Raw genomic sequence first — 13394 nt, 5'->3', positions numbered from 1 at the left:
ACTATACACGATAATGTATGTTGTCAATTCATGCCTGACAAGAACAATTAGCCCCTTTCTAAGCAGAGGCAAGCAATATTTGAAACCTAAAGATTCAGTTTGAACAAGATGGTGGCTGGTTACCTTGTACCGTCGCCTTCAGCGAGTTGTTAGTGAATGAGTTTAGGTCATGTTTTAAAGGTTATTTTCATGGAAAACAAAACAAAGTCAGGTCAGAGCAATTTTCCACTTCAGTAATTGGTTGCATCTTATCAGCAGATGCAATGACCTGTAGCAGGAATGCTACCATGTTGCCAGGTCAGGGTAAAGTAGACATGGTGAAGCAGAAGGAGTTTTCATGCAGGTGACCCCTCTGTAACACAAAATCAACTTTCACATATTGTGAAGATGAAGCTTTAAAAATAATTCACGTGGAGTGGTTTATTATTTAGCTGAGGAACAGCCCAGGGTGTGTCTGGATAGAACTGCTACAGGAAATGAAGAAACAACTGAATATCTTGCACTTCTCACAGGAAACGCATATGGATGGTTTTGGATGGAAGTGTTTATGATTGCATTTCTTTTGGTTGAATATTTGTGTAATATCAGTATAGAAAGTAGTTAGAAAACAGTACATCTAAACCAAAGTCACAGTGAGGAATTCTGCCCTAAAAGTTATAGTTGTAGTTACTGAGTAACTTTATAATCCTAAGCATCAAAGTGAAATGAGCAGTAAAGTGCAATTATAATTGTTGTTCCATTGACAAAGACTGATAATGGAGATAAACTGATCGAAGATCAGATACAATAACAGCCTCTGTCAGAAACGACCTCTAAAATTATTCTACCTGTACCGGTGACACCAGTAAATTGGTGGCAAAAACTTTCTTACAGTGGTTAAAGATGTTTTGTAATTGTAATATGTTGGGGGTAAAACAAGTTCCTTTGCATGTGCTTGTTGATATTGTCCATTTATGAGTCGCTGTTGTGTTGTTCCACAACACACGTTAATACATAATCCATAATATTTTGATCACACTGGCAAGAGTTTGTTGGCACCTGACCTAGTTCTTCATTTATTGAACATCAACTTCATGACCTAATTCTGCAACTTGTTTATTTCATTGTCTGTGAATGAAGCCATGACATATTGCTGATTTATCCATTGCTCAGTACTCACAAAAATGACCATAAACTGCTTTAACAATCCCAGTATGCAACGTAAATAGTGTTCACTGTCATTGTGCAACTTTAAAGACGTCCTATTATCCATTTTAGTAAATCAGTAATACATGACATTGAACTGAGTAGCACCCGCTCAGAGGAACTACGTGATATAGGTGAGGCCTACATCTCAGCCAGTCCTCAGAGAGCCGTCTCATGTCATGTGTATGTGAATCACAGCTTAGTATGATTCATACTACATCTGACTACAGTTATTGCATCACATGCAGCTGCACTAAAGCAGTTTAATGCAGTTTAAGCTGACTATGCATGTTAGTGGTTTGAAACAGGAGGGCTGGGATATTACTACTATATAATTATGAACTTACTGTTTGACTAAAGTGTAAAACAGTTACTTGGAGGGAAAAGGTTTGGTTTGTGAATAGCTGGCACTAGTCAGCAAGGGCAAGGGACAAGGGCAAGAATGTACTATACTCTTGTCAGTCAACATTTCCACGTCAAACTCGCCCCCACTGACCTATCAGTACCTGAAAGGAAGGCATGTGGACTTTTTATATGGTTATAAAAGTGTGTCAATACCAGCCGTAATGTTCATTCAGATGATGTGGGCATGTCTGCGTGGTTTTAATCACAACATAATGACTGTTTTGTCCTGTTCTTGGATGGCCCCTGCAGAAAACAGCCTTTGGTTTTGAACCTCCTTTCATTCTTTTGATTAGTCTGATGCCAAGAGCCTGTAGGGAGAGGGAGGTCAATGTTTATCTGTTCTTTCCAAGGCATCCAATAACCTACATGTTGTGCAAACCAGATATGAGGTGTTTAAGATGAAACCTGCTGTGTATTTCAAGAACAAGGACACGAATAGAATTCAATGTCATGAACCCAGATTTGGTGAAAAACAGACTTTGACAGAAAAGTGAGAAATGTACATGTTTGACCCTCAAATAAACCATGCTTACCACAAAGTTCTAACATAATGACGTTCTTTAAAATGTGTGATAAAATATTATTTAAAAAAAGTTTTTTTTTAAAATAACAGATTAGTAAATGTCCTACAAGAATCAAGTTTGTCTTTATCATACATACTAAATGGAGATGGTAGGTAGAAGATTTCAAATTCGTGTAGCACCAGACTCCATGAGAAACACTGTGCGAGTACACAGCGATATGAACCTGTCAGGGAAAAGTCCACAATCCTTATCAGTTATTATTCTCTTTAACCTAGTTTATTAACCCGAGCACTCTACTCTTTGATTCAACATGCATGTGCCTATAAATCTTAAAATCATAAAAGTTTATCTAGTCAACAATGGTTTCAGTGTTTTTCCACAACACTATTTCACCTGGCCGACTGCCCAGCTTTACATCAAACAACCTAAAAATAACTCTGATCTTATGACTTTTGTTTTATGACAAGTTTGTCGTGCTGAAAACGACTTTAGAAGTAAATTCTATCTGCATTTATTCTGCCATCTAATTCAGTTTGTAATGTAAATGGTGCTTGAGAGTTGATCAGCATAATGCTAGTTTCTGTGCAACGTGTCCATTGTGAATGTGCTTGTTATCACTGCCTCATATTAGCTAACCACAGTGAAAGCATTGTGTGGATAGAGAGGACACACAGGCATAGACACATACAAAGGCATGCACTCCTCCAAACAATACTTTATTGATTCAAAAGAATAATCTGCTTTGAGACTAAAAGACTAAAAGTCAGCTAGCTTATTTCATACGTTTTATTCTAATATGAAAGATCAGTCATATAGTCAAGACAGTTTCCCTTAAACGAACACTGTTGTCCTATCTCATGCAACGCTGTGAAATGAAGGCATGACTCAATGAAGTTGCCCAATAGAAGGAGGAGTGGGCAGGACTGACTAAACGCACATCTTTATAAAATTGCCTGCTACATCCTGTCGTGACCAGCACGTAGTCAGTCGAAACTATCGAACTCTGCAAAAACTTTTTAGTTTTGTTGGACTTTCTTCTTTTCATTTCGTGGACAATTAACCGGTAAGTCATACAATGTGCTATTTTATTCTTTTAAATTCGTTTTAATGTTAAAACGTTGCCTATTTTTGTATCAAATACAAACCGCAGTCCGTATCTAAAACATCTCTGTAATGATATCGAGCAAGGTATATATTTATCAGCTTTAAACTAAAGATATTCGGTTTAAGATGTTTTATTTAGTCAGTTTATGATTATACAGCAAATCCGCGATCGTTTTTCATATGTTGTTTATGTTACGCGCGTGCGTGTGGTTGCACGTGCATATGTCAACAAAGTAGGGTAAGCTGGAGTGGGAAAACGGATATGAACAGTGCCACATACTAACTAAACTACTGGTTTCCCAGTAGTTTTGGGTCCCACCGCACTGCTTATTTTCTTTAATACCTGTCACAGTTACAGAGCTGATGGAAACGACTGTACTAGACCACAGCCAATCATTTATCAAGCTTTCAGAGTTCAATGTAACAGGTGTGTTTACATTATCAGACACAATATGTTGGCTTAACTGTGTTAACTTTAGTTTTTTAGTCTGAGACAGCATTTGAGACTACTTTGATGTCTTAAAATCTTTTTAGATATATAAATTAGGAATATATAAAATATACAAGTATACGCATACATTTAAACAAGATTTGATTGAAAATCTGGAATTTTAAAAGTAATACACGTAATTAAATATAAGCTTGTATGTGACAATGGCAAAGTTTAACACTGCTTTGATGTTGCATTGCATTTGCAAAAACACCAAAGTAGCATCAAAACCTCCTCTGAAACTATAGGCGATGAGGGGCTTCAGAGCTTCATGAGTTTTTTTTATTTCTTTTATGTGGCATCCTTAAAACAGCTGTGTACACACACCCTCACTAATACAACAGCAGAAACATCAACTCAATACACTGCAAAATAGTGCTGTACATGTTGTAGGTGCCTAACTGAAGAAGACATTTTGTAGGACCCCTGCAGTGATTGATCTAAAATGCATTGATTTCAGAATCTCTCTCAGTATAAAAATGTGATTCATGAAGTGGATTTCACAAAAGAAGAAGAAAAATGGTTATGGGAAGTGAAACGAGCATGTTCATCTCTCTGCAGGGTGCAGCTGCAGTGATGGTTAGGTTCCAAGTTAAACATTATACTTACTGACATTGATGCAATAGCAACCAAAGTAAACATTTGAATTTTGTAGTGTCTCAAAGTTTGTGAAAACAAGTTAGTGCACATTTTAATACAAATACACAATGTGTTACAAATTTGTCTGAAAATATCATAAATAGTATTTATGATAAATATCATAAATTAGTATTTAATGTAAAACATTAATAAGTCTTGTTTACCATTGTCAACTATAATGGACGCCTGGTCCTGAGAAGTGGACAGATGAATTTGGATGTTGTGAAGTACAGAGAGTATTCTAGGGCATGGGAAGGGCAGGATCTCATCTTATGTTGCTCCGGTCAATATCCTGCTGTGACATTACTGCCACTCCCAGGTAAAAGATTATTTAAAAGAGGCCACAAGGGCACACAGCTTAAAAACAAGCAGGTGACCTACTTTACTAACTATTACTTGTTAACTTTTCTTATATTTCAATATATATTTTTAAACTAAGCTGATTTCTTCTAGCTTAGTCCTAGCATTCATGAGCAGTTTCAGTTCTCACATGATTCTGGTCCGGAATTTGTGTAGGGGTTTGCTGTAGAAACCTCAGCGAATGATGGACTGCACAATCATGGTTTTTGAACCCCAGAAATTCCTTTTGATAAACATCTTGGCTCAGTTCCTAGAGCTCGTCTGTGAATCAAAAAAAAAATCAATCGCTGCTTTTTCATAGAGGCTTGGTACAGGAACACCGCTTGAACCTGTGGGATGATAAGACACAAAGGCTTTCATGTTGGCTTTGGAGCAAAGCTGGAAAAAAATGGCTAGTGTTAAAGGGGTGGAGGGACTGACTGCAGAAGCCGTGGAAGCAGCTGTGTCAGTGGCTTCCTGTGTGTAGCGTCCAGGCCCGTTACAGAGGAAAAGCCGGACATGTGACCTTTAGAAACCCCAGCCAGACAAAGAGCCCGTTCAAGCTCTCTTTCTATTTACATGCGCATCAACAGTCAAAGTGTCGTCTTTTGAAATGCATGATCTGCATCATCCAAAACAGATTAGGCTGTTTTGAAGAAATCAAAAAACAAAATGCAAGAAATTTATCTGTAAGCTAAATCAGAAGCCGTATATCGCAATGATTGCAAACATTAACAGTGTTTAATACCGCACAGGAGTGGCATTAGATATATAACATTATAAATTATATTAAACATAACATGATGAGTTAATGCATTGTATAGTTTTTGTATATTTGAAAATGTTACTTTTTATATTTTCTGTTGTTTTTCTTGTTGCACTGAATGAGAACCTAGAAACATTTCACTGCAATACACAACATGTAACACGTATGTGACAAATAAAAACCTTAAACTTCAGAAAAGGAAACTGTAAATTATGAAACAAATGCTTTCATGAAACAAAACTGGCATTGTGATAAAGCACCAAACGGTTCAATGCATCATATTTCCTTGAATCCACTTTTGAGCGCCAAGCTGTTATAAATAGTCACTGCCAAAAGTGAATTACAATATAAAAAAAAAAAAAAAAAATAAAGGAACTGGTAATTTGATACTTCCTTCTGTGACCTTGGAGGAAGATGCACCAATAGTAATAAGACTGTGTTTTGTCACTTTTTTTTACCTCTAGGTGTCCTCATTGAGAATGGATGATATCCAAGTAGTTGAGTCAAAGCCTCTGATCGGAGACAAGGATTTGCAAGTATGGAAAACACTATCTTTGTAAAAAAAAATGTTATTAAATGTACACATTTATGCATGACAATATATTGAACACATGTTGTGTTGGCTTACACTTTTCTCCTCTCTCCTAGGGGCTAAAAGAGGCTGTCCAGCAGTTGGTGATTAAGGCAAGCATCTTATTATTAGATTTTATTTGTATGGTTTCTTTTTTTTTTTTGAGGTGTTCTTGTTGGTTACGACACCATGGCATTACAACAGTACTGATACATTACCGATTCGCATCCAACAGGCCTCTCGTGCTGATCCTCACACAGATTAAAGTACTGAAGTTTGCAGGTCATGTGTTTAATAAGCGTGTTCAGCCTCTAGACCAATGACGTGGGCTGCTGAGGGACACACTGGCCATCTGCCCGAGGCGCTCATGTAGGGCTCGTCCCGTTTAAGGAGATTAGTGCCAGTAGGGAGACAACATATGTTTGCGTTCAGTCACTATACAAAGACAAGCACAAGATGTTTGTGTCCTTGTCAGCATTAAATACGTTATTTAACTTTCTTAGCAGCTCGTGCTTCAACTTGAGGCAGCTGAAACTAGTTTTTGCAACGTCAGCCAATTAATCTTTGACCAGTGGCCTGTACTCAGACTTTTCTCAATGACTTTTGTAGTGCATGGTGGTTATTTGTCATGCTTTGTCACTAGTGTTAAATTAACTTTAAGAAAGTTAAATTGAAAGTTAAAGTTCAATCCGTTAGTGGTGATTTATGATTTGTTGGTTTCAGTGACTGTGCAGCTTACCTTTTTAAACTTGGGAAAATGAATATAAATACAGATGCTTATTAGAAAAAGCAAGTTCTTTCCAAAGTAAAACTTTTTATGAGTTGGATTCTTTAAAACTCAAATAAATGAAGGAAAAATTAAAAGTAGCAGCACACATTGAGCTTCTGTTTAGCACGTTATCACTGATTTTTATTTATCTTTATTGCTGAAAGACAACTATTCAGTGCACACCTCCATCACAGTCATCACCTTTTTGTTTGGCTGCACTTGCCTAAGTTTCCGATGGCCTAGAGTTGGCTACTCCGAGCATCTGACACAGGCTGATCCAATTTACGGATGTCGTTAACTAGAATTAACTTGTTTTGATCATGGTGCAAAGCATGCTGGGAGCATGGGGCTTATGTCGAGCGACGGCAACAGGGGTATTAAAACCCTGCGCTCAGATGAATATTAGCAAAGTGCGCAAACAGGAGCTTACTTCCAATCGGATCTTACCTACTCGTTCTCACCTCTACTATTAATTAATAACAGCAGCCATGGTTCTCGAGGACTCTGATATGGAATTAGTATTCGAGATAGAAGTCGCTGTGAGTAGAAATGTTCATGTTGCTTCTGGTTCATAATTTTAGCGTTTTCATTGGGCATTTGTATTGGCGTAGTGGTTCAGGTTGTGCATGAGTAAAGATGAAAATTCAAGTAAGAAGTATTTGCATAGTGCTTTTCACAATACACAATGTTTCAGATGTTGATGTTTATAATGCCTTATTTTTTTAATGCCTTACAAGCAGATTTAGCAAATTAGAGATTGATAATGTAGTCTAAATCTGTTTTGTTCCTTTTATCTTTATCTCACACAACGCACATTTATAAAATGGATTTAATATTGACTATGTCAATCTTAAATAGGGGTTTAAGCTTGGTGAAATTGGTAGATGCAGTTGAACATTATGAAATCAGACAGACAGTTTTCATGGACTGTGATCTTACAGATTACAAATTAATAACCAAAGTGCATTCAGTGTTGAAATGTTTGCACTGCAGTTGGTCTGTGGTTCATTTGCAGAATGTTTCCAAATTGTGCTTGTCCTTATATGTTGCATTAAAATGCAAGGCTACATTGTTAAAATGGACTTAAGTGTTATATATACAGAGAAAAAATGTTCACAAGTCGTCATTGAGATATGCGTTGTAATAATACGCTGTACTTCAGGTGAGATTAATGGCTCAGCAAATGCTGATGAGCGTTTTCTTACCTTGTCGCATTTAGGAACATGATGTGGAGACTCCATTTGGCAGAGTCCACTGTACCATGAAAGGGGTTCCTAAGGGTGACCGGCCTGTCATCCTCACCTACCATGATATTGGATTGAACCGTAAGCTGTTATATATCTTAAACAGGATAACAGTTTAAAATGTGCCCTAAATTTCTATACAATACTCATCAATCAACAAGTTCTTCTAAAGTAGGCAGGCTTTAATGTATATATATTATGCTTCTCCAATAGATAAAAGCTGCTTTGACACCTTGTTCAACCATGAGGATATGCAGGAGATCATGCAGCACTTTGCTGTGTGTCATGTAGATGCACCAGGGCAGCAAGAGGGAGCAAACACCTTCGCCACTGGGTGAGTTATATCATGTATAGACATAAGTAGAAATCTATATAGTAAATGAATGCAGAAAAATAATCTTTTTTTTATATATATATATATATATATATATATATATATATATATAGATATGAGTACCCTTCCATGGACCAACTGTCTGAGACACTTCCATCAATTCTTAAACATTTTGGGTGAGTTGATTGTTTTATTATTTACATTTTAGGAAGATTTTGGATTATTTTACATCCTAACTGGTTTTCTTAAACCCCGCAGACTGAAGAGTGTGATCGGCATGGCTGTTGGAGCAGGTGCTTATATCCTTTCTAAGTTTGCGGTAAGTTTGACTTCCTTTTTGATTATTATGAAGCGATTTAAAGTTTTAATCAAACCAGGATAAAGAGCTAAAATTGTTTTGTTTTTCCTGTGGACTTTTGACTTCATTTGGCTAGTTTATCTGCTGAGGAATGTCCCTTGTAAATAAAACACTGCTTGACATGCGGTTTCTTTTTTTAATAAACTGGGGTTTAGATGTGGTTTACAAATTCTGTTTGCTTTTATAGTTGGATTACCCTGCTATGGTGGAAGGCCTCGTGCTAATAAACATCAACCCATGCGCTGAGGGCTGGATGGACTGGGCAGCACACAAAGTGAGTGCAAACCACTTTGTGGTTGTAACTTATATAGCATTCATAATGTATAGAGAGCTTGAAGCTTTTGTCTGTCATGGGCTAATTTTTCTTGAATTACAGATCTCTGGTTGGACTCACGCCATGCCTGACATGATCATCTCTCACCTGTTTGGAAAGGTTAGTCAATGTTTGACCTAATCTGGATAATTTTTGAATTGATTAATTTATACTAACGTGACTTTTCTTATTTCTCCAGGAGGAAATCCAGCAGAACCATGACCTCATTGGCAGATACCGTCACCACATTGTGAATGACATGAACCAGTTCAATCTGCAACTCTTTGTCAAGTCCTACAACAGGTAAACACAACAGCGCTACTAAAACATTTTGCTAAAAACAAAGTTATTTTAGCATTGACATTAATGTTTTCATTCCTTTCACAGCCGAAGAGACTTGGAAATCGAGAGGCCTGTGCCTGGTGGCCACATCAATGTCAGAACTCTAAAGTAAGTCTGAAACTGTCCAAAAAACTAAACAATGCAAGATGGATTTCCTGTAGTAATGACTTTGTTGCACTGTTTTCAGGTGTCCTTCACTTCTGGTAGTTGGAGACAGTTCCCCTGCAGTGGAGGCTGTGGTAGGTTTAAGTGAAATCTAGGACTGATTTAATTCATTATTCATTTTTATTAAAAAACTGACATTATTCAGTTTAATCCTGCACACTGTTGCTCCACATGTCAAACAGTCAAACCAAAATTCATTTAAACACCTTCAACATTTCTCACATTATCACAGTTTATTCACTATAGTTTAGAACATGATAATAAAATGTGACAAGAACTGTTAAACTGTGTCAGAACAAATTCATCTTGATAATGTCAGATAAGTATGTAATAAAGGTTGAATAGCTGTCAGCAGTCAGCTTTTACATTTAGGTACATGATTAGATAATACCAATTTAGGTCAACCAATTACCAAGCAGTGCTTAATTTTATTCAGTCTGTGGTGTAAAAAGGTCACATTAGCAATTAAAACACATGGTCAGGTCAAAGGGTCTGAATAACTTTTGGTCCCAAATTTGTATCACTTTTTTATGTCACAGTTATATGTCACAGTTTACTTTATTTTGCTGTCCTCTCTTACATAAATGAATTATAGTGTCCTGCACCCACTAGTAAAAATGTGTATTTAGTGCATGTGTATTTAGTGCTTTAACACGTCTTGTTTTCTATTCAGGTTGAGTGCAACACAAAGCTGGACCCGACTAAAACCACACTGCTTAAGGTGAGTTGCGTCCAGTGAAGCTGGCATTTATTTATAGCCTACATGGAAAAGTCAGCCACTGATAAGATTCCGATAGCTCAGCATTATCTAGTGACTAATTTACCCAGGTAGTGCAGAAGCAGTCCACACTGACCAGCTCCAGGGCTGAATCCTACCTCTCCTGACCTAATTTTCCATAGTCCGCCCTCAGGTGGACTAAGAATTAGTTTTGCGGCATCTGAAATGACCTATTTATCACCGATAAGTGCTAAGACCAGTAGAGTTAATGGAGCGCTTGGTGTTCTAGACACCTGTGTGAATGGCAAAAACAGAAATGAGAAACAAGCAGTGACGCATTTGTGTTCTCCTGCATTTTAAGTAACATTTTATGTCCCTTCTTTCTTTTTCTCAGATGGCTGACTGTGGAGGCTTGCCCCAGGTCGACCAGGTGTGTATTCATAATGTTTATGACCATTTAGATTCATTTGCAAGTTTGCTCAAGGCACAGGATGATCATTAGGGATGAAGCGCGCTATAATCTCATTACGGACAGCGGTGGTGTATAGTTCTCAGTACTAATACTCTGCTCGCCACCTGCTGCTGCCGGCTGTCAGAATCTATCCGCTTTCACAACATGTATTTAGGGAAATCTGTTTTCCACCTCGACCTGATTAGCAGTTTTTGCAGTCGAGTAAACTAATTTCTGCTTTTGTTGTCTCTTTAGCCTGGGAAGCTAACAGAGGCTTTCAAGTACTTCATTCAAGGCATGGGTTACAGTAAGTACTGATATTGTCTTTTTGTTTAGTATACTGTCTATTTGACCATCAGAGGCGATTAGGATTTTCATTTTCATGAGGGTATAATAATAAATATATAAATAAAATAAAAAATGTTTGACTAATAGGGGTGGTTTACTAAACTTATTGCAGTATTCCACTGTATTGCCTAGATGGGTATAACACTTACAAATCTTTCTGAGCTCACACACCTGTTTACTGTAGTTACAAACACAAAATTTTACTGTTTGCATTTCTAGTACACAACCCTTTTTCTTTAGCTCAAGTATGCAAACCTCTTTGCCACATGCACTGTAATATGTATTATACTGAAAGTTAAATTTTCAAATGAAAAGGGCAACATGATCGTTTTATAAAGTATGTGTTCATATGTGTTAAGAGAATATGGTTGATTGTCCGAACTCGTTTGTTCATGTAAAATTTGACGTGTAACATTAGCGAATAGCACTATATATGACTAATCTGTGCTGTCCTCTAGTGGTGTGATTTAATTTTCAACCTGACTTGCTTAACTTAACGTTTTTCTTAAAGAAATAGTTCACCCAAAAATGAAAATTCTGTCGTTAATTACCCTCATGTCGCAACACAAACTAAGATATTTTTGTTGAAATGAGAGCTTTCTGACTCTGCAAAGACAGTAACGCAACTACCACATTTAAGGCTCAGCGAGTTACTAAGGACGCTGTTAAAATAGTCCATGTGCCATCACTAGTTCAAGAGAAGAAATTGATGAATAAGTTATTTTTGTTGCGCATAAAAAGTATTGTCATAGCTTCATAACATTGCGGTTGAACCACTGATGTCACGTGGACTATTTTAAAGATGTCCTTACTACCTTTCTGGGCCTTGAAAGTCAGTTGCGTTGCTGTCTGTGCAGGGTCAGAAAGCTCTTGGCTACAAAGCAAATGTAAAAATCTTTCAAATACGTATCCTGATCTCTCTTCCTCTGCCTCTTAGTGCCTTCTGCCAGCATGACCCGCCTGGTGCGTTCCCGCACAGCATCCGGATCCAGCGTCACTTCCTTTGACGGCAACCGCAGCAGGTCGCACACCAACGAGGGCAACCGCAGTCGCTCCCACACCAACGAGGGCCGTGCCCGAGCCCACACCTCCGAGAACCAACGCACACGCTCGCACACCGACAACATGGACAGTTCTGTGGACCAAGCTCCCAAGTCCACCGAAGTGTCCTGTTAGACTGGCGACCTGGTCTCCGGTCCATCTCACACATGCATTAACTTCTCTGTTCTGACTGTGCTGCGCTGCCACTAACTAGACAGGCAACAGGGCCGCCGCATGCCGCTGTGCTGTTTCCCTCAGGGGTCTTGCACTATTTTATTCGTCAGAAGGCATTTACGCCAAAGTGTCTTGTGTATAAGACTATATTTCCTGGGGAAACGGAAGTGGAAGAAGGACAGGATGAAGTTACTACTTTTGGATTTTTTTTGCACCCTGCGCAATGGCTGTCTTGTTGTTGTTAGAGGCAATGCAGCACAGTGACGTTTTGATGGTCACCATCCAAGTAAGCTGTGCACTGAGAACGGCACATTTGTAAATTCGTATTGATCTCTAGTCTGCGATTTCATTTCCTTTTGTCAAGTTATTATACCACTTTTACAGCTAGTTTAAGTGCATAATTAAGTTGTATAATCTGTATATGTTGAAATGCACATCAATGAATGAAAAAGGGATTGGTTGACCACAAAGTAGAGATGGTGGTATTTTTTCCCTACCTTATAAAACTAAGGTATAAGCTCATAATGTGTTGATTTGCAATTTCCTTGGTGGGAGTGTCCCTTTATTTTGGGTTATATTTGTAACTCAGTGGTGATTGCTCTTGAAAGTGATTTTAAATGATTTTTATGGGATCAAATGTTTTTGAAAGAATCTTAATATTAGTTTAAATTCAACAAAACCAATTTGTAGATATAAAAATACAGGAAAATGACTGTATATTAGTGATATTTTGTTTTTGTTTGTAACGATGATGATGATGATGATGATGATGATTTCTATGCAATCAAGCACAACAGAACAAAATGTGCCATGGAATCCTCTACTTGGATTGAATGCTTTTTTTCTCAAGGCTTTGAAAGAGTAAAACGAAGGATTGCTCAGAAAGAGCTAATATAAGCAACTTACCTGCTCTTCCATACACACTAAAACAAATGCTTGCAGCTTGGTAAGGCACTCTGCTTTGTAAAGATGTAAAACAATCTGATGCACTGCATTTTTAATGGAATAACAGTTTGTATTTATTTAAAAAAAAAAAAAGGAAAATAAAAAGCTGGTTACTCATTTTTTTTTTTTTTTCGGTCTGTTTATTCATTAACTCTGTGAGAACTGTGTC

The 13394-nt window shown here is 37.5% G+C and overlaps 1 protein-coding gene across 2 annotated transcripts; it reads left to right on the top strand.

Annotated features, from left to right (window-relative positions):
* The first annotated feature begins 3018 nt into the window (after positions 1-3018).
* ndrg1a (N-myc downstream regulated 1a) lies at positions 3019-13342 on the top strand. Of its 2 annotated transcripts, XM_051136307.1 has the most exons (16): positions 3019-3177; positions 5917-5988; positions 6101-6136; positions 8012-8117; positions 8250-8370; positions 8484-8546; positions 8629-8689; positions 8916-9002; positions 9105-9161; positions 9241-9344; positions 9429-9491; positions 9571-9622; positions 10222-10269; positions 10661-10696; positions 10973-11024; positions 12003-13342. In XM_051136307.1, exons 2-16 carry the CDS (start codon positions 5932-5934, stop codon positions 12239-12241), a joined length of 1182 nt encoding a protein of 393 aa, XP_050992264.1. In that variant the 5' UTR covers positions 3019-3177; positions 5917-5931; the 3' UTR covers positions 12242-13342. The 2 variants fall into 2 exon arrangements, with proteins under 2 accessions (XP_050992264.1, XP_050992265.1); XM_051136308.1 differs by lacking the exons at positions 3019-3177; positions 5917-5988; positions 6101-6136 and adding an exon at positions 6977-7331.
* The last annotated feature ends 52 nt before the right edge of the window (positions 13343-13394 follow it).

The sequence above is a fragment of the Labeo rohita genome, chromosome 19, assembly GCF_022985175.1.
Source record: "Labeo rohita strain BAU-BD-2019 chromosome 19, IGBB_LRoh.1.0, whole genome shotgun sequence".
Taxonomy (NCBI): Eukaryota; Metazoa; Chordata; class Actinopteri; order Cypriniformes; family Cyprinidae; genus Labeo; species Labeo rohita.
Note: the sequence above shows the minus strand (reverse complement) of the source record. Positions and strands in the feature narration are given on the sequence as shown.

Coding starts and splice junctions, on each gene's coding strand:
- ndrg1a (XM_051136307.1), top strand. CDS start 5,932: ATGGATGATATCCAAGTAGTTGAGTCAAAGCCTCTGATCGGAGACAAG. Junction 8,547..8,628: donor TCAATTCTTAAACATTTTGG/GTGAGTTGATTG, acceptor TAAACCCCGCAG/ACTGAAGAGTGTGATCGGCA. Junction 9,345..9,428: donor TTTGTCAAGTCCTACAACAG/GTAAACACAACA, acceptor TTCCTTTCACAG/CCGAAGAGACTTGGAAATCG.